The 22,376-nt window shown below is 38.0% G+C and overlaps 1 protein-coding gene across 6 annotated transcripts in view; it reads left to right on the plus strand.

Moving 5' to 3' along the window:
* The window catches only part of LOC122790739 (solute carrier family 22 member 17-like), a 766,774-nt gene that overhangs the window by 541,050 nt on the left and 203,348 nt on the right, over positions 1-22,376 (plus strand). For all 6 annotated transcript variants that reach the window (XM_044058330.1, XM_044058329.1, XM_044058331.1 and 3 more), the window contains one exon: positions 11,072-11,217. In XM_044058330.1, the coding sequence (XP_043914265.1) occupies positions 11,072-11,217 (146 nt within the window). The remainder of the gene's footprint in view (positions 1-11,071; positions 11,218-22,376) is intronic.

Below are 22,376 nucleotides of genomic sequence, written 5' to 3' on the forward strand. Positions count from 1 at the left end.
TCTACTCAAAACCCAAATAGCCTTCTCCAAAACAGAATCATGGATGCAATCCAATCACCTAGCCCTAAACACTAACAAAACTAATGATTTTCACTCCTACCAAAAGCTCCCAATTCAACAGGGACCTATTTGCCATCAAAAGCCATAACAACACCCCTTTAGAAATCGTTCCCAATACCAAGCTACTTGGCATTACCATTGATGAAAACCTAAAATTCAACTCCCACATCCTCTCCACAATCAAGAAAATCCACCAGAAAATTGGTCTCTTCTAATGGCACAACTGCTACCTCACCGCCTCCTCCCGACAAACCATCGCATCTACTTTCCTTCTTCCCTCTCTCTTGTATGGTGCTCCCCTATTCTCCAACCTACAACTTGGCCTTCATTCCAAACTCGAAGCTTGTTACAACAAAATCTGCAAATTTGCAACCAATTCTAACAACTCTTCCCATCACTGCCACTCTCTGCACACCCTCAGCTGGCTAGAACTCCCCAACCACCTAATATACCTACTATTTACAACAGCCCACAAACTCATCTTCAAGCCAACAGAATGCCCTTCTCTTGCCATATCTCTAATACCCTACAAACCCAGCCGCTCCCTGAGAGTGGAAGGCCAAAACCTCCTACAAGTGCACAAACCCTTACATCCACCTGGCCAACTGCTACTATCTTGCACCATAGCCAAACTGTGGAACTCTCTGCCCCCCCACTACGTAACTTGCCAAACCATAACCACTTCAAATCCATGCTTCTCTCCCATCTGTCCTCCAAATGGGAATGTCCTTCACATGCTCCCACCTAAAACACCCCCATCACTAACTCCTCACCTATATCAACTTTTCTTTGCCAAAACTAACGAAATGTCATAGTTTTTGTCTGTACATCCTTCTTAAAAATATTATGCATACAAGCCTCTAGCTTATGTTACACATATTCTCAAAATGACATTCTCTTAAATGTAAAGTAACATATCTTTTATTGTAAAACTGTGATTTCTGTACAGTTTGTACTATGTAATATATATTGTCTATTGCAATGTTGTGACTTTCTGTATTTTATACTATATACTGGAGCTTTTCTCCTCTGGTCTCCACTGAAAAAGGGCCACAAGCCCAGCTGGACTAACCCGGTTAACAATAAATAAATAAATAAATGCACATATAAATAGTTCTTACTCAGGGCTAAATATTCATGTAAAGATGTTATTACTTTTAGCCGGAAGTTAGGTACTGTATCTGGGGCTGGGGTTTTCCACTTAGGAACTTTTATTAATTCTGTTTCACTTTCTCTGGCTGTTACTTCATCCTATTTCATATTCTGCACATTTGAACCTCTTATTCTTTCTTATACTTATTCTATCCATTTAGCATGTTTATGTTCCAGAGGGTCTTCATAGAAATTTCTCCAAAATGTGTCCATTTCTTCTTTTTTGGTGGTGTTTTTATTCCTTTTCCTTTGTTTCCCAATTTTCTATAAACATTTTTGGGTCATCAATTAATTGCTTATTTTGTACTTTTCCTTCATATTTATGTGCATATCTTCTTATTTTTCTGCCTGTGCTGATATATTTGGTTTATTATTTTCAATAGTGTATGATAGATCCTGGTCTGTGCTGATATGGCTCATAGTCACTCTGGAATATCTAACATTTTAAGTATTTTGTTGATCTGTTGTCTCTTCTATTCTCTTCTAGCAGTAACACTTCTTAATTTCTTTATTTGATGCTTTAATGATGGCATTTCATTTGTTTTACTTCTTTTCACTTACTGTTCTGAGGGTTTTTTTTGGTAAGGCTTTATCAGTTATTAATTTAGCTGCACAGTAATATATCCTATTTACTTTTGTTTATATCATGTGAATTTTTGTTAATAGTTTTGATTACCTGTGTTCATTTGTTTTATCAGACTTGTAACATTTTGGGTCTTATTGACTTTCTGTAATCTATTTATTTCATCTATGTCTATCCATCTCTATTAAATCAAGCAGCTCTTCCCTTAGCTCATCCTCTTCTAAGCTGAGGACACATTCTTTGTTGTCTTGCTCCTGCAGACATTCTACAGAAAGATCCAGAACATCTCCTTGTGACACATACTCTTCACCTGTATCCTGTGTCATCCATTGCTCTTTCATATGGGAATTCACTGGCCTATTACTCCACAATATTGACTACGTCGGAGTTGCCACTGTTTCCTGGTCCTTCCCTTGCTGTTAAACTCCAGCTGCACTTTTGTACTGGTTTTGTACCGATGGCTCCAGTGTATCTTCATGTGGCAAGTAATCAGATGCTTCCCGTTCCACTTGTTTTTCCTTAATTTGGGGACTCTTGTTCCATAATGCTGTAACATTACTAGAATTGGATTTTCTACACTAAATCCTCAATCCACAGGTAATCCATAATTTTAGTTACAATTTCTTTAACTTCTCCATTACTAATCCTCTTTTCTTCTTCCCCCTTTGTTTTCATATTTTTTGTATCATGAAATGTTCCATATCCAGATGCCTTTGCATATATTTCTCTTCAAAATATTTATGTTGCTGTTATTTTGTATTGATTAGTTTTGCTTTCTCCTTTGCATAAATATTGCACCATATTAAATCTCTTTTTATTTCCCATGTGCGTATTTCAATCAAGCTGCCAAACATGAACTAAGAATTGCTACATTCATTGTAGGTTCACTGACAGGACACAGCTTGGAGGTGGATGACATGATGGTGAGGAGGAGGCTGGACACATCAGACTCCAGTATATGGATGGGGCAGTAGTCATAATCTCAGGTTATGGCCCACAGCAGGGATGTCATAGTGAAGAAAAGAGTGCATTCAGACAGCAGTTGCAGAACCTACTAGATAAAGCAGGGCAACATGAATTGGTGTTGATAAAGGGTGACCTGAATGCAAATATCAGGACAGACCTACATAAGTACTGCTTTAGTCAACAAGGGTGGGGCTATGGGAATAAAGAGGAGGTTGGTCGGGACTTCTGACTGGTAAATGGCTTGATGGTGGCCAACACTTGGTTCAGCAAAAGAGAGTCAGTCAGTCACAAGATGACATAGAAGACTGGCCAACATGCAGGTCAGGTAGACTTCCTCCTAGTAAGGAAAAGGCACTGTGGTAAAACCAGCAATTGCAAAGTCATCCCTAGTTGAATGGAGAGAAAGTACAAGAGTTCAAGGAATTGCTGAGGTCTCTAGGTTTAGGAAATAGGTGGAGTTGAAGAATGACAGCACCTCAAAACAGCATGTGTTTAGGACTACAATACAGGTATGTGGTTGAGCCAGGTATGGAAATAAGGTGCGTAAGGAAAGCTGCTGGGCAGTACAGAGATATCAAACTCCTGTCACACTGCATGAAAGTTCTGGAAATGGAGACTGATAAATGAATATGCAGAATACTAGTAAGATGGGAGATGAGAAATTTGGATTCAGATCAAGATGCAGCACAACCAACCCAATGTTTTTATTAGAACAGACTACAGATGAGAAAATAATCCAGCTTGGGCATTCCTAGACCTGGAGAAAGCATATGGCAAGGCCCCAAGAAACCTGATTTAGGCAATGTTGCCGTGGTTCAAAATCCCAAAAACTTTGTTAGAATTAGTGCAGGTTATGTACAAAGATCCAGTGACTTCAGTACGAACAGTGTTCAGTCTCAGAGGGGTTCCCAGTGGGAGTGGGTATGCATCAGGGTTCAGCTCTCTACGCTCACTATTGTTCATACTGGTGATGGACTACATTAGCAAATAGGTTGAAGGGGACAGATTAAAAAACTTGCTGTATGCAGATGACATGGCATTATAGGCAGACTCTGTGAACTTCAGCAAAGGATAGTAGAATAGAGTGCAAAACTGAAGGCACATGGGATGAAACTAAGTACAGATAAGACAGTTGTAATGACAAAAAATGGGGGAATTAGAAGAAGCTGAGAATTGCGATAGAAGGGAAGATACTGAAACAGGCTAACAGCTTCAAGTATCTGAGAGGGGTAGTTGAAGACAAGAAAAATCTGAATGAGGGCGTCAAAGCTAGAATCTGAGGGGCAGCAGTCAACTGGCACAGAGTATTGGGGTAGTGTATAACAGAAGAATGCCAAAGATGCTGAAAAGTAATGGGTACAAAGCAATGGTGTGACCAGTACTAGCATGGTACAGAAACCTGGACAGTAAAGACAGAGCAGTTGAACAATTTAAAGGTGATGGAGATAAAGAACCTGAGCTGGGTGTTAGGATGCACACCGTGGGACAGAAGATGAAATGAGGACATCAGCATAGAAGGCAAAGTAGCACCAGTTGCAGAGAAGGTCAAATGTAACAGATTACAGTGGTTTGGGCACATGTGCAGAAAAACGGAAGACAATATGGTGAAGATGATTTGGGACAAATAGGAAGAAGACCAGAAGAAGTGAGAGCACCCAGCAAAGACATGGATGTTTTGTGTAAGAGAAGACCTGCGACAGTCAGGCATGACTGTCATAGAAGGTAGAGTGACACTGAATTGAAAAAAATGGTGACAGTTTACATGACACTGCAACCCAATGTAGAAAATGGAAAAAAAGATGGTTGATGATGATGAGTCCTGAGATTCTGCAGAACCTCATGTTCAAGTTAAATGACTGACTGCTGTTCTCAGGCAAAGTGGGCCTTCAAGTCCTCTGGCTCTGATAAAAAAAAAAAAAAAAAACTTGGGCCTGGCAAGTCTAGTCCTATCATGTTTCATAAGTTCAAAGACTCATCATTGAGAATATAGTAGGCTTCTGTAAGCCTTCCCATACTTGCATGGATTTTTTGGACACACTTTTGCGATAGACCAGCATTTGCTGTTTTCATGGTGAGATATGACCAATTGTGTCAGAGAATGCAGAGTTAGGGAGCAAAGTTTGATCCTTTTACACAGGGCCTATTGCAGGCCTTGGTCTAAATACTGCCATCAGCCAGCACTTCTCATACTAGTGGGCCATTTTCCACACCCGATCATGAATCTGCTGTCCAGTCCACACTTGCTTGTTCAGAGTGGTGGTACTTTGTTCAAAAGTAGTCAGGCACACACAGTAAATGTCTCCAACCAATTCTCAATCTTTGTGAACAGTGATATCTGAGAGGAGCAAGGGTTCATCTGTGAGGCAGGCAAAGTTATCGATTTCTTTCCTGCTGTTAGTATCATCTTCAAGAACCTTTCATTTGAGAAAATGCTCAGGCTTTTTGGCCTTGCTTGCTGTACCACTTCCTTTTTTCCTAGAAATGGCTGAACTAGTATCTTGAGAAGAAGGATGAAGAGCTGAGGATCGTCTTTCATTTAGAGTCTCTCCAGAAAGCTGATGTTTTACCAGCTTGCAAGTGTCCAGGTACTGGGTGTTAAGTTTCTAAAAAGTCAGCTGCCTTGTGCATGTTCCTAGGTGAGTGGAATGCCCTGCTGTACCAGAATTCTAGGGCAAACTACTGTGTTATCTGTTTGTCTAGCATAATGTCAAAAATCTCTGTCATCTCGCTCCACTCCTGCTGGCCAAGAAATGTAACCTTGTAGACAGGTGGTGCAACAGGATGCTATCCTTTCCAGTTTTGGCCTTTGAGCTCTGAGCAGTGTGTTCTGCTTGTGTCATTTCCATTTCTTGCTGGTGTACTAGGCTGTGAAAAAAACTTATAGAACTCCTTAATTTATAGGGTCAACATGTCTCTGAAAAAGATGCTTTGTACATTTTCTTCAGTGGGTTTCCACATGCCCTCACCATGCAGCTGATGCAGTGCCTAGGGCATCTTTTGCCATTTTATGTATGCCCCAAGTGACATAGTTGAATCTGTCCTTTAAGGATGAGTTTTGCCAGGCCATTACAGATGCCTTTTTCTAGGGGGTGGTCTTCTTTAAAGAAACTTTCCAAGATGTCTTTGAGGAGTTCCCAATCAGGAAGAAGCTCTCATCCCAATGGAGGGTATTTTTGAGCGGTTGTCTTCCTTCTTGTCTAAGCTGCTCCTGCTTGCTTAGATATTGCCTCATAGGCAGAGATGATGACCAAAGCATTGGGCAGTTTGGTCTCCACCTGGATTACTAAATTCCTGACTACCAGCCATAATTGGCCATAGGGAAACAAGTTTTTTTGACTCAGTTTAGCTTGGAGATTGTTGAAGGAGATAGCTTCTGTCTGTTGTCACAGAGGGCACATTTTATAGCTGTTTTATTCTCCCAAGTCAGGAGTGCCCTTCAGGAATAAAGCAGTGACTCTGGATCTCCTGGATTGGTCCCAGTCCATACTCTATAAATGGGAGGTGGGGACAACCTCTTCTTTGGGAAGCTTTTATTTCTGGCTCTTCCTCGTTTCAAAGAAGACTGGAGGATTCTGACCTATCCTGGATATCTAACTTCAGTAGACTAATGAATATGAGTTTAATCAGTCATTTCCTTCTGCAACAGGGAATTTTAATAGTGTAATTGGAAATGATTGATGCTGGTTGACACAGCAGTCTGCAGTACCCACAGAAGTTTTTTTTTCACTTGTTAGATGAGCAAGATCTTAGTGCCCTGTGCTGTCATTTGGCTTTTCAGAATATTTGTCTTGACCTGTGTTACTGTGACTGATTCCTAATAGCTTCTTTGGAGTACTCCCTGGCAGAATATCTGTCTTGAGCTCCAGATTGACTATGGCTTCTAGGATTTTGCTTAAACCACTTCAGATAATTTATTTAGATATTAATACCAACAATCTTACATTTTATTTAACAGCTGCATCAACTCCCCCTAAAGATCAGATTAAGAAAATAGGAAAATAACTACCTTGCTGTAATCTAAATAAACCATGAATAACTTGCAAAATGCATGGAATAGTGGAGGTCTAGGATTTCCAGATGAAAACTATGTTATATCTCCTAGTTTTAAAATGTTATATATTGGCTTAACATAAATCCAAAACACTTAAGTTAAATGAAGAAGTGATATTCATCATGTTTTGGTAATTTATATCAAATTGTTTTCAGTATAAAATAACCAATCTGTTTGACTGATACCTACAAAGTACACCAACAATTATTAAAACTACACACCCAACACATTAACTTGTAAAGCTGCCTATTCAGTGTATTTTCCTTGAGAGTCAATATAGGTTTATTAGAAACAGCAAATGAAAACATTGTTATATTTGAGTGAAAAGAAATTCTTGACTTGGTATAATTTTATAGAAAAAGTAAATGTGTAAACATATGAGAAAATAATAGGAGTATAATGTATATCAACAGGAAGTTGGGTAACTGTTTCAGCTAAGAAAATGCACATTTAAGAGAACTCTGAGCTTTTCACAATCCACCTTAAAAGAATACCCATATATATTTTTTGAGTACATAGATGAGATAACTTATATAAACAGCAATTATAAATTTGTATTACCTATTTTATGTAAAATGATAAGAGAACAAGATTCATATTCGGTGGATAATAATTTGGTACATATACTTCAAACAGAAAAATGGAATTAAAAAAACAATGTTAAACTCTGTTAAAGTTAGGAAAACGTCGTTATTTTGCAGAATATATACATGGAAATACATAAATGGAGCATTTTTATTCCACATAAAATAGCTAGAGTCATGTAATATGTAAACAGTTGTATATGTGGGAGATGTAAAGAAAATGTTGATGCAGATTGAGAACATAAAAATGTGAAATTATTTGAAGTAAATACAAGCATTATGGACAGATAATGTTAAGCTTACAAAAATGTGATTTTATATAATAATCCATTACTAGCAGGGGTAAATGAGCTAGCTGATATGAAGGATGCTAAGGATGGAGCTGCCAGGTAAGAGGAAAAGAGGAAGGCCTAAGATAAGGTTTATGGATGGGGTGACAGAGGACATGCAGGTGGTTGGTGTGACAGAGCAAGATGCAGAGGACAGGAAGAAATGGAAACAGATGATCCGCTGTAGCGACCCCTGACGAGAACAGCCGAAAGAGAAGACCAGCAGGGGTAAATGATAATTACAGTATATTTTCGCCAATGTTAGCTGTAGAAAATGTTTAAAAGAAACCTGCATCTACAGAATTTCTTTTGATCCTTTATGAAGTCTATGATAAAACTGGAATAGTAAACTGGCAAAATAAAAAAATAAATAAATACATTAAAAAACTAAAATTCTGGCCAAAAATAACAATTGTTTAGGAAATCTATAACATTGGTCCCACATCAAATGAATCAATGGTTTTATATAGAATAAATAAATTTATGGAGGACATGTACATATTGTAAATTATTTAGCAGTCCGTTAGTAAAATGATTTAATGCAAAAATGGTTGTATTAAAATATACAAGTATTGCAGACCGTACCATGAATGAATGAAACCATGAAGTTATGTCCAAATATGTCATGTTTTTTCCTGTGTGTTTGTGCGACTTTATGTTCCATCCACTAAAAATTATTTGAAAAGAAAAAAAAAACCCATCCTTAGTTTTTTTTTTTTTTTTTCTCTCCATGTGTCAGGGCAGAAGGTAGTGGGTAGTGCACACATTCTGCCTAGTATGAAAAAAGGATCTATTTAAGTCTTTTACTTCCTCCCTTAAGCTTGTACCAGTTTGCTATGTTAAAGGAGGAAAGGTTAAAGCTCATTCTCAGCGCTTCATTTTCAATAAGAGTATGGATTCAGATGCCGTCATCTATAGCTACTCAGGAAAGGAGCATGTCATTTTCTTAAATACAGTTTTTTAGAAGTATTGTAATCAAAACTAGAATCCTGTGATCTGTTACTGGAAAATCAACTGTATGAATGGTGACTTAGTTTGTTTTGAGGTGGGTTTGATTTTCTTTTTTCTATTTGATATAGGTTTGGGATTTCCACATAGGGTTTTTGATTATGGTGCTCCTGCCTTTTTTAGCTGCAGTTCAGTTTGTAGTGCATTCCACTGATGTTTGAAATTGTATAACAATATGTTTTTCCTCTGTCTGTGTTGTTTATTGCTAGGTATTCCAGTTCACCCCATATCTCAAAAACATGCCACAGGCAAATAGGCAATTCTCCAAATTATCCATAGGTGTGCACACTGTGTCTGTCTGTCCATACATTCTATAGTATACTAGCATCCTATCCAGAATTAATTTGTCCATTTGGAAAGTATCTGTGTGGCCACTGCCAAGTCTTCGTTACTTGGGTCAAAAGAGGTTAAGAGCTGATCTCACTGTTATGCACCCATTTTCAAGTAAAGCTTGAGTTAGTGGTGCACATCTAAGATACAAAGGGCTCTTCATCTTCCAGGATCCTGCTATTCGAAAGAAGGAAAATGAGTAATGATTAAAACAAAATAAATGAGCTGGAAAACCAAGCACTATGAGGCAACAATGCTAACAGCTGTCCCACCATTCCACCCCCTCGGACTATTCAGTTCACATCTGGTTACAGGGAACCACAATGTAGTAGTTATGAGTATGATAGTGAACATCACCGTTGTGGGTTTTCACTTACGTTGATGTGCTGTCAAACTCGGTATAGACAGAATTGTGATAAAATGGGTACTCTAAATAAGAATGTTTATTTTTTTCTGGAGATTTATATTGTCTAAGTATAAACTGGGAAATGTAAAACTATAATAAGTGGTTTGGCAGCAAAGTAGTACCATGCCTTTGTAGTGTATATTTGAGTGTGTACCAGTTACAAACACAGAGCATTAGTAGAACCGTAGGGCATAGCATTCCTAGTTAAAGAGAAAGTGATCATTAACTTACACACACACAAATAAATAAAATAGATATACTGAAAATAATATAATTCTCAGTATATTGCCGCACGTAACATAAAAAAGCATTGGCTGTACAAGATCAGCAGTGCATTGCTCATGCTCCAAGACATAACCTTGAAGCATGGCAAATAAAAACAATGTTGCCACATTCCCCACCCCTTCTTATTAACCATATTAACTCCAAGATCACACAGTACCCGAGAAAAGGCATACTCCACAACCCATGTATTATGTTGATCTTTAGCAGTGTCATTCAGCTTTCGTGTCAACCAAATAAAACCAGCAGAAAAGCTGTTGACTAAAGTAACATTCAGCCAAATTTATTGGACCCATATATATAAATGTTTCATTTTCAGAATCCAGTGATTTCAAAACATTGTTTGTTATTTTTATGTTTGTTGTTCATTTTTTATTTAGCTGTTGTATCACTCCTGGATCAGTTGATGGGAAAATTATTTATGTTGGAGACCCCTTGATGGATGTTGATTGTCAATTATCCACCAGAACACCAACTGGTGGTAGGGTATTTAGTAGTGTTAGGGAAGTCCTCTTATAGCTAATGTTAGGTAGGTATAGTGGTTAATTGCTTTCTGCTGGAAATGCAAAAATGAGATATTAGAGGTGCATCTTTCTTCTTGGTATGCTTAACCCATAGTTATTCTCCTTTAGAGTGGTACCACAATTCGAGCATCTTGTCACTTAGTCTGTGACTTTTTCATTGGTGGTGGTTGTCAGTTTATCATGTAACATACACTCATCTGGAGATAGCTTTTACATAAGTGGAAAGTGAGAGTACCCAGGAGTGTCCATATAGATGCTGGGACAGCACCATTTAAACATGTTACATGCGTTCCTGGCAGTCATTTGCTGCCACGGGTATTCTTCGAAGGTGTAGTTTGATAAGGGAGTCCCCAAAGACGTCTAACTGCTCTTTTCTTGTTCTTTGAGCAACTGACTGTTCTTTAAATAAATGTGTTATTTTATGTGTAAACTATTTTGATTTACTTTTAAGTATGGAGCTGCTGAAAAAAGCTGTGCACTGTTTGGGCATACAGAATGCACTTTACCTCATTCAGGTCTCTAGTTTACAAAAGGATGAATTTTACGTATGTTATCACTTTCAACAGCAGTGTTACTGACTCTGCTAAAATATGATTAGTGGTTTTGTCTCAAGCTTAAGAGATGTGAGAGTTTTCACAGGGTGTACAGGAACAGAATCCTCCTGGTATTTGCTGATCATGTATGTGGTATCAACCTTTAATTGCCATAAACATGCAGTCTGTTTTAAAATGACATAAATAATAAGATTCTGTTTTCTGCACTGGTTTCTTGAAACCTGCTTATTTCTTGTTCTTAGCTGTCCACAAGTTCTCTTTGAATCTCCTCGTTGGCTGTTGGCATCAAAGCAGATTCCTGAAGCCAAAGCTGTCCTGCGATCCTTTGTGGAAAAGAACAGTAGTGGACTTGGTAGTGAGATTCTAGATGCAGAAGAAATACTGTCTGGTACGTTCTGTATATTGAATGATTTGCTGTCATAAACAGTAAACTGAGCAGAAAATTTCCAATAACTCAAGTTTAGAAGTACTGCTGCAAAAAACTGCATAGCTGAAATATTATCTTAACTGTGGAATTTTGTACTGAAATTTTGAATGTAATGTAAAGTTTGATATGTGGTTGATACACTTAAAACTGTTCCAGTGTAACATCTGTGTGCTTTGTTAAAGAATGATGTGTTGGGAGTGCTGCTTATCCATCATTTACTGAAGTCCATTATTTATTGATTTTGCACATTTAAGTCCCATGCCAACAGTCAGGCATTTTTTCAATCCAAAAGTGTACACTTCATTTAGTAGATCAGTCTTCAGGGATATCTCTTGATGTTTATTGTAGCAAAAAATGGGGAATCTGCTTACAGAGAAAAATCTTTGTCAGGCTTCATTTTTAAGCAGTTGAAGGTCCCCTGCAGATGGTTAATGACAAGTACTGTTGCTTCTCCTATACCAGCTGGCAAGTATTACATATAAAACATATTAGCCATGCCATTTGCAGTAGTTACTGCTTTTGAAAATACACAAAGGAGGGAATCCAAACTGGTAAAGCCAGTCCAAAAAAAAAAAAAAAAAACAAATGAGAAATTCCACAGCGAGACCTTTATTCACCTACAGCAATCTACACAATAAAAAAGATAAATTTAGCACAACATTTAATTCATGTGTTTTTGTCCTAATTAGAAAAGAGGCGTCATCAGAACTAACTGCAGTGACTCACTGTTACAATTATATACAGAACTAGTTAATTAATGCACTACTCTGGTTGGAAGAGAACCTGTCACATATGACATTTGATTTTCCCCAGTTGGCTGAAATGAAGTAAAATAAAATCACAAATACTTAATGTATTATCATATCATTAATAAAATAAAAATAATTAAAATGTTAGAGTAAATATAAAACACAAAATCCTTTAGGCAAGTAGACCAAATTCTAAGCATTAATAGAATAAAATAAAATACAAGCATTTTATGTAAATATTTCAGTTAAACAGCTGTATTATAAAAAAAAGAACAAACTCTAAATTGGCTGTAAGTGAAAGTGTGTGAGAAGTGAACTACCATGGCAGGGCTAGCCACCCATCAGTGTAATCCTTACCTCAAGATGATTGTCAGTGCGTTAGTGACACCATGACCCCATGTGCAAAATGGAAAAAGGGGTTGAGGATGGATGGATGGAGTTGTATTAAAAAACATTATTTGTATTGAAAAATAATAAAAAAATTAGTAAACTTTTGTCTGACACATTTAATTCAGGACATAAAAATGTGATAAATAAGAGTCATAAATAAAATGTAAAATTGGAACTACTCATAACTTGGCTTCCCTCATTTTAAGAACTGGGACAATTCGATAAACTGTCATTTATACCTGGATGGGCAGTAGCATTTAATTTCAATTACCAGTGTAGTTCTTTGTACTCCATCTGCATTTCCGATGCCCCACCTCTAGGATCTCATGAATGATGTCAAGAATTTCCAAACAAAAAGTTTTAAAATTTACACTAATGATGATTGAGTACTTGTAATATGCATTATTAGTATTTTGTCAGTCATATAATAACAATGTTTGTATATACGCCTCCTTAATTTCCTCTCATTTTTTCCAGTGTAGAAGGTGGGGCAAGGGCTGCATTTCAGTATGTTTATTAAGCCACTACTATTACAACTACCATATTTCAAAAGCAGCATGCGGTTCCCAGCATCTTCTAACTATATTTCTGAATCCTCTAGGGGTTACGTACATTGTCCACACATTCCACATTTACATGTACCATTTTATCAGAATTACCAGAGTTATTACCTGACTTTTCTAATATCTTTTGAAGTTTGACAAGGTCTTGTAAACAAAGTGACAATAATCACCAAATAACTTGTATAAATCTTCATTTTCTCTGAAGATAGTCCAGTTTTTTACAACTAAATCCCTAGTGTTTTCTACACCTATACTGTAAGGAATGATAAAGGCTTTTTCAAAATCAGAGGGAATTAGAGAATTAGCTTTGTACTTCTTATTGACTAAAGGCTGCCCTAGGATGGGGTATGCATGTAGTAATCTCCATTTTTATAGGTCTAACAAAAGTTAAAGGGTACCCCCTTTCTAAAAACATACTCTCTAGAAGGTCAACTTCTTCAGTAAATCGTTCCATACTGGAGGTCATTCCAGCAGCCCTGACAAATTGTCCCTTCATCAAATTCTTCTTATAATGTAAAGGATGAAAACTATCAGAGATGGTATGTATTGGAAAAGGTGGGTTTCCTGTAACTAACTGATTCAAACCTAGTGCCTTCTTTGTAAATAGTTACACCCAAATAATTAATTTGTTTCAAATGATAAAATGTAAATTAAAAAAAATGGTGGTATTGTTAATGTAATTAATAAACTTGTATAAGGCTCTACAGTACCATTCCAAAGGATAAATAAATAATCTAAAACCTTAAATATGCCTTACAAAATTAATAATATGCTAAAGAAAAAATGTAGTTAGTTTCCCAAGTCCACATAACCAAATTCACGTAATAGGAATCACAAGATAATTCACGTAATAGGAAGCACAAGATGCTACCACAGTGACACCTTAACTTGTTTATATCACCCCTTCAAAATATGTAAAATTGTTGGTCAGCACCAAGTCCATAAGATTTACCATCAGGGAGATCTGACTGTTGTCTAAAAATGAAGCTTTGTCAGAGCTTCGCTAAACAGGTTCAACCCCTGATCTGTAGGGATACATGTAAATAAATCCACTACATCAAAAGTCAGGCGATAGTGTTTCATTTAACTAATGGTATGGTAATATATGAAGTGCTCATGATTTTAATTTATATTGTTTCAGCCAATGTGGGAAAATCAAATGTCACATGTGACAGGCTATCCAACCAGAGTATTACATTAATTAACCAGCTCTGTATGTAACTGGAACTGTGACTCATTGCAGTTAACTCTGATGAAGTCTCTTTTCTAATTAGGATGAAAGTGCATGAATTAAGTGTTGTGATCAACTTATCTGTTTAATGTGTGGATTGCTGTGGGTGAATAAACTTCTTGCTGTGAAATTCCTCATTGCTGTTTTTTTCTGGACCAGCTTTACCACTTTGGATTCATTATTTTGTGTTTGTCCATTTGGCCTCAGTTTTGGTTATAAGGTTATTGCTTTGAAAATGTCAATCACTCAGATACATTTTCCATTTCTGATTAGTTTATTGATAAATTTGGCCTGCCTTCCATCCGATGAGTATATCCAGATTTAGATTGTTTTATTTAGTTATCTATTTATTTGTTTATTTTTGTTTTTTTTACTGTGATTATATGACGATAATACTTAAAAAAGTGCACATAATCTAGGAAAGAAAAAAAAGGCTGTTGATGAAGGAAGAAGTGAAGCAAGGACAAATAACTTCAAAAAAGTCAGAGCTGGGATTCTTTTTGTCAAGGAACCCTAAATAAAATGAAGAGAAGGCCAAAACAAAAAACAGTAGTAGAATGACAAACAACTGTCGGTGGTACAATGTAATGCCAACGTGGATTTTAAATTGTTTGCTCTAGACTCTCATAGAATCTGTTACTTACTCACGTCTGTCTTTGTTGTTCATATTATGCCATATTATCTTGTACCAACTATGCAACTGTTAACTTTTATATATTGTACAGTTTTGAATTTATGTAATCTTTTTAATGGCCTGGAATGTCTGTAATTTTTAAATTTGTACAGCCTTGAATTTAGGTAATTTTTTGTATTTCTTTTGGAGCTTTTCTCCTTGGGTCTCCACTGAAAATGGGCCTGTTGGTCAGTTGGACTAACCTGGTTAATAAGTGACAAATAAAAGGAAGTCCTTCCTAATCTAGCTCTGGTGGCAGTTTATTTTCCAGTACTCCCAGGAGAGGAAAGCTGTAGTATGTCAAAAATGTGAAAATGAACCTTCATCTTTATTTAGCTTAAGGAAAACTAGGTCTTTTTCCCACTTAGGTTCCTTGAGGTTATGGCTGTAAAAAAGCAGTTGCACTTATGAGGATACATAAGCAGAACCAGTACAAATTTACATCCAGGATAAAGAAGAATCCTTGAAGGAGGAGTCATTTGTGGTTTTCAAAACAATCCTGAGAGTTATAAATTGGTGACAGAACATTATCTAATACTATCTGCATAGACCATTAGTGTTGGATAAACACTGGAATGCTGCCATTTTGAAGAAAGTTGTGTTTCAGGTGGTGCAGGAGGTAGCACTGGCTCAAGTGCATTTACCTGCACCTGTCCCATCAATATCTGTACTGTTGAAGGTTACCATGCAAAGGTTTGTCACAACACCTTGGATACCACTGTAGACGTTCATCTCTGCTTGGTTTCATATCAGCTAAATAGCATACTTCTCCTTTATCTTTGGCAAAACAAATTTTTTTAAATAGGTAAAAAAAAACCTGCAGGAAATGCATATTGAATTTTAAGATGAACAGTATGTCTTGCAATTCTTCTTCTGAAACAATCAGTAGTGGCAGACTGTAAACCATAAGATAGATTTTCTACTTATTGTCAATATATTATTAGCCCTCCTTTCCAAAAAGAAGTGTACAGGTGCGTAGTGGAACTTTAGTCTCTTGTGTTGTTCCTATGTTGTTGTGTCTTTCGGCTTATCCCGATTAGGGGTTGCCACAGCGGAACTCCGGTCAGCTAATGTTTGGTAGTGGATTTTTACGTGCCGAGTTACCAGCCCTGACGCACAACTTTCAATGAAGGCACGCCCATTCATGCATGCCTCCACACAGAAGACGCTCTAGCTGAGAATCGAATGCGGCAACGTCTTGCTGTGAGGCGACAATGCTACCGCAGCACCACTACCGCGGGTTGTGTTGTTCCTATCTACTATATTATAATATGTGGAACTTTCAAGCTATTACCATATTTGTAAAGAGAACAAGCTTATAGACCCCCCTTAAGCACAAACCATAAACCCTTTCACAGGTATACTGTCTCACCTCAATTTCTCTTAAATTCCCACTTTTCCTTCTCATCTCCCTCATCACTACTTCCCACTTTCCTACCTGATTCCTCCTATTGAACCTCATTTTCTTCCAACTGTAAGATGAAGTCACAATATTTAAATGTTAGTTAACATAGGTTTAGTATCATTTGATTGACCTGTACTTGACTGAAAATGAAATGTTTGAAAGAATTTGACTGAAAACCCAGTTGATTGAGATCCATTTCACTGAATCACAAATCACAGAGAATATTCAACATAAGAAAGCACAACACAAAATAGTGTTTTTTTGCAGGGGGGCAAATCCCCCTGCACCACCCATGGTTGGGGCTTTGCCCCCTACACCCACTTAAGTATATATACTAACTCCATGGCCACACAGCCACTTCAGAAAAGGAAAAACACCAAATGTAGTGAATCACTGTTGGTGCACAACCACTGATTTCAGTTTGTATAGTGTTTTTTTTTTTTCAAGTGGTTGTGTGACACTGGAGTTTAGTATATATAATTAAGGGGGTGGGGGACAAAGCCGTAAACATGGGGGATCAGGCGGGGTTGCCTCCCTGCAGAAACACTATTTTATGTTGTATTTTTTTTGTGTTGAATATTTTCAATGATTTGTCATTCAGTGAAATGGGTTTGTCATCTGGATTTCAGTGAAATGTGTTTCAGTCAACTGGGTTTTCAGTCAGTTGTTTTGCCGTCAAGTACAATTCATTCAAATAATAGTAAACCTTGAAGTGTTTCCTCCCACATCCCAAAGACATGCTGCAGGTGGATTGGGACACCTAAATTAGGCCCTGTGTGTGTGTGTGCTGTTCTGTGGAAGGGGCTGGCTGGCTGGCACAACCGTAAAACTCCAAAAAACTCCTATGTATGATCAAACGTGAGGAGGCATGTGGCGTGGCGACTAAAAGACGAAAGAAGAAGAAGAAGAATAGTAAACCTTGAAGTATTACTATTATGTTTCCTTAGATTTCTATGTATTAGACCATTGCACTATATTTCTGTTTATAATGTAGTAGTTCATTAAATTGTATATATTAGACCATTACTGTATGTTGCTTCTAGTTTTTAATGCAGTGTTTTCCTTAGAAATGTGTATGCGAACATTATTGTATAGATTTTCATTCTTATTATTTGGAGATTTTTTTCTCTTGGTCTCTGCCAAAGAGGGGATTTTTTTTTTTTTTTGCCTAGTCAGACTATCCCACTCAACAAAAATAAATAAAATAAAACAAATAATATTTTCAGGATCTTACTAATATGAGCAAATGTCCAGCTTGTTCATCCATGATCTTGTTTTATATAACCTTTTTGGATTTGTAGGACCTTTTAAAAAACATGAGAGCCAAATCAGCTACCTTATCTTTTACATCTCAACATTACATGCAGAAAACATCTGTTGTTGCCACTGTACAACCTGCACAAGAAGCTAGATGTGGAAAAAATTTGCAGTTCAGAATTCATATTCAGGGCAGTTATTTACTTGACTTGCATTCATACATTGTCGGCTGTAGAACTCTGTGAAGATACCATTCATTGTCCGTCTAACTCTTGAAGCCAAAACACATGTTCTAAAGCTGACAGTTGATTAAACAATAGGCATACATTTAACAAATGTATTTATTTATTTTTTTGTTTTGTTTTGTTTTTGGTCTTACTATTTCTGTAGCTACATAATTTTCTGTTTTGGTTACGCATGATATAGTGCTCGGTAGTAGAATCTTCTAGGCAATCACTATAGATGATGATCAGTGTGATTGCTGAGCCAGATGACCACTGACTCAACAGCTGGTATTGCTATGAACATCACTTTTGTGAGCTTGAGTGATAAATGTATCTAATGTAGCTAAGAACAGTGAAACACTGTATTCTTTACAGCTGCTTTAACAGTACGCATTATCAAATAGATTGAGTGGCTGCTAAGTCTGTAACTTGTAGAAATCTGCATCATAATAAAAGTAGCATGAAAGGCTTTATTTTAGGGGTCCATGACTCCAACCCATCAACTTTGGAGCCACGACTAGTTGGCCTTAAAAAAAGCCATTATCATGCAGTGTTGAGTCATCTCCATGTTTGGAATACTACACGTTTATCAAAGTACATGTGCATCTCTTAGGCAAAGAATCTTGCTGATGTGTATTTCGTGATAAAATTCAGAAAAAGCTGTGTGTTCTTTCTTGATCAATAAAAACACTGACTACTACAAAGTTTCCAGAAAATAATGTGAGATATTTAAACAAACATCAACTAACGCATGCAAAAAAACACTTTACTGGGATATTATTGTGCGAGAAAGAACACACAGCTTTTTCTGAATTTTATCACGAAATACACATCAGCAAGATTCTTTCCCTAAGAGATGCACATGTATTTAGATAAACGTTTAGTATTCCAGACTTGCAGATGCTTTAACACTATTTCATGATTAGAATGGGCGGCCATGGTGGCGCAGCGGTTAGCGTTCCCGCCTCACAGCAAGAGGTTCTCCGGTTCAATCCTTGGCTGGGGTGCCTTCTGTGCGGAGTCTGCATGTCCTCCCTGTGGTCTCATGGGTTTCTTCTGGGTGCTCCGGTTTCCTCCCACATCCCAAAGACATATGCTGTAGGTGGATTTGACACTCTAAATTGACCCTAGGCATGAATGCATGCTTGTGTGTGCCTTCTTTGGAAGGTTGGGCGCTGGGCTGGCAACTCAACACCATAAAACTCCACTGCCAATCACAAGCGGACAGGTGATCTGCTGTGGCGACCCCTAACCGGGAAAAGTTGAAAGAAGAATAATAATTTCAGTATTAGAATATCTTTTTTCAACAGATCATGCTGATTTAGCTGTCTGATCGCATATTTAGCAGGTGGTGTATTTGCATTATTCCCTTGATTTTATTTTTGTGAAGTAGCATCAGAGTCTATATTAACAGGTCTGTTGAGGATGTGACATTGTATACATTTTTTCATTGTGAATATGACTTCACAAACTTATAATTTTGCTTTGAAATGGCTTTATACTTTAATATTTGTGCTGCAGTTATGAAGAATAGCATTTTCCAGTGTTAGATATTGATTTTATTGCTGAATATGGAATATGAAAAACATTTTTGTTTAATGTTTTCTTTTTTTATTGTGTAATACTTAGCCAAATAAATTACTTGATCTGTTTACTTTTTGTTTTGAGTAAATAAGTCTTCTCACTGTAATGTTTGACTCCAGGAATTATTAGAACACGCTTAAACATTTTCTGTCCTTAAACACATTTCCTAAACACCCTGCTGCTGGCAAGATATTCAGATTTGTTTTGGCAATTTACCTCGGAATTTTGTACCTCTGACTCACTGCTGTTAATTACCTTCATAATATTCCTAACCTTGGAGGTTTCAGCCCTTAAGCTACTAAGTGTGATTGTTGCATTCTTGCCATCTTTGCATGTCAGACTGCCACTGATTTGCATGCTCAGAAGAAACATCTCATGCAGATATCACATTGTTGTACTGGATTCTTTTCTTTTGATCTACTACTAACTCCAAACTTTTCCAGTACGATTTCATCAGAAACACACCAGTTTATTTTTCAAAGAGTTTGTGTCCAGAGAAAGGATACTGCAAGGTGAACAGCTCTCTCTCTCTCTCTCTCTCTCTATATATATATATATATATATATATATATATAATGTACAATTCCAGCAGTGGGGGTGGTCTTGGCAGGTAATGCACTCAACTTTGATACCAAGAAGTTTAGAATGTTGTGTGGTCCATTCCCAGATTTTTTCTTGGATTCATGTTTCTGCTTTCCTGAGGTTCTATCCTTTAGATGAGGTAATAAGTCAAGATCCCATGTGCCCGAGTTAGTCTTAGCTCATTTAGATATAAAGACTTCACAGTATCACGAAAATTAGGGTCCTTTATCACGTTTTCTCATACTCTCTAAAAGTATATCAAAATGTTTCCAATTTAGCATCATGTTTATACCTCTTCTTCCATGTACTGTAGTTTTTCACTTTTCTGCATCAATTCTGTCTGTTGCATTTGGAGTTGCAGATGTGATAAATTATGTAAGTGCTGTACACACCCATCAAAATCTTTTTTATAATTGCCTTCTTTTAGACTCTTTTGTCATGATGTCCTTCAAGGATGCATCTGCAGTCCTTACAAATGGGTTGTCCTGTCGTCAGGCAGCCCTTCGGTCGGCCGGATTCCAAAGTCTGGGTCTGGCTTCGGCTGGTGTCGCACTTCACCCGACGTCATAGCTGCAGTTCTTCGGGTATAAAGGCATCAGCCGACGCCATTTTCCTCAGTCTTTCTTGCCGCGTGGCTCACAGAAGCTGTTCGCAAGTGCCGGTCGGTCAGATCCAGAGATTACTACTACCGAATACTACTAAGACTTCTAAAAGCTGGGGACTCTCTCTTGCCTCAGCCGATGTCAGAAAAAGTGAATAACTGTTTAACTTGTGGGAAACAAATACCTCATAAAGATTTCCACTCTTACTGCTTACCTTGTTTAGGCCCAGACCACGGCGTAGCAGCTTGTCTAGCCTGTGCTTCTTTAACCGGACGCGTCGGAATTTGCTGAGCAGTTTTTCGCTCTGATTTTGCTTATATTATGCCGCCGGATCCTCCGACTACACAAATATCCAAAAAAAGGACCGACACGTCCGGTTTCGCTGAAACCGAGCAAGCGTTCTTTCTTCAGCCAAACCATGCCTTCTACCGAGGCCTCTTCTAACCTGGTAGAATCGAACCTGCAGTTGTGGTTTCTCAGGAATTATCTGACACTATTCCCTTGGATATTTCAACCCTGCACGGGAGCTGCTAGGCCTCCTGCAGCCATGTCAATTAAGGCCTTTGCCAGGGCTAAAGCAGCTAAAGCTACTAAGACTGTGCCTGTTAAGACCCCTCTCACAGGCCCAGCTCCAGTTCCCAAATGCTTTCTGGCAGAGGATCTCATTTCTTTAATCAGGGATCCCAACCTCATCCAGACAGGGCCTCTCAACCACCTCCAGAGAAGAGACCTAGAGCAGAGCCCCTGAGCCTGTGTCCTCGGATGATTCTTCTGATGATTCAGACAATACAGACCCTCCAGAGGCTCTTTATTCCCCTTACGAAGACTCTGATGCTGAAGAGTCCATCCCTTCTGCCTCTCCACCTGAGGAATTTTCCTTTGGGGAAACCTTGCATGCTATGAGGGAGCAATTTCAGTGGCAGGGCCAAGATTTCTCAGACTCCAGAAAAGGCTTAGAACCTTTTTGCATTTACCACAACATAGGCCTTTAGCTGTACCTCCAGTTCTTTCTGTTGTAGATGATGCATTTAATGATGCTTGTACTGCTCCTGATTCATTACCTCCAGCCCCTGCTAAGCCCGATAGGTTCTACAGGGTCCCGGACACACATCACCATTTATACAAGGCTCCTTTTGCAGATCCCGAGACTATCTCCCAGGGGCCTAAGGCAGTAGCATCTACCTCTGCTAAAATCCCTCCCTCAGAAAGGGAATCCAGGTCCTTAGAGAGAGGGGGTAAAAAGTTTACACCTCGGCTACTCTGTCAGCTAGGGCCTTGAACTGTCAATTTCATATGATCCAATATCAGGAGTTATGCTTGATCAGTTAACTAAAAAACTGTCCTGTGATGAACCTTTAGATAAGAAATATGTTCAGGAAATGGTACATAACATTCAGCAAGTTAGTAACCATTCTTTAAAATGCGGCTATGATGCACTGGAGGCTTCCTTTAGATCAGCCATGACTGGCACAGTTATCAGAAGGCATGCATGGTTGAAAGAGCAGGACTTACCAGACCATGTCAAATCAAAACTATTAGATACTCCTATGGACAAGGTCAATTTATTTGGTTCTCCTGCACAGCAGGTACTGAAGAAAATGGAAGAGAAGGCAAAATCTGTACAAACAGTGAAAGACTTCTTACAGGTTCAACCTCCAAGGTTTAGCAGGAATTGGCCTTCCAAAAATTGGTCCTTTCCAGACTCCTCTAAAGCACAGAGAGGCAGGAATAGGCGTTCAAGAGGCAGAAATCAATCCAGGGATGCCTACAGGGGACGCCAGTGGCAGGCAACAACCAGCGAGGGCACGGCGCTTAGGCACGGTTAGCCACCACCACTGCAACAGGACAATCACAGTGACT

This window comes from Protopterus annectens, chromosome 16.part0 (assembly GCF_019279795.1).
Source record: "Protopterus annectens isolate FY-2018-M chromosome 16.part0, PAN1.0, whole genome shotgun sequence".
NCBI classification, from domain to species: Eukaryota; Metazoa; Chordata; order Ceratodontiformes; family Protopteridae; genus Protopterus; species Protopterus annectens.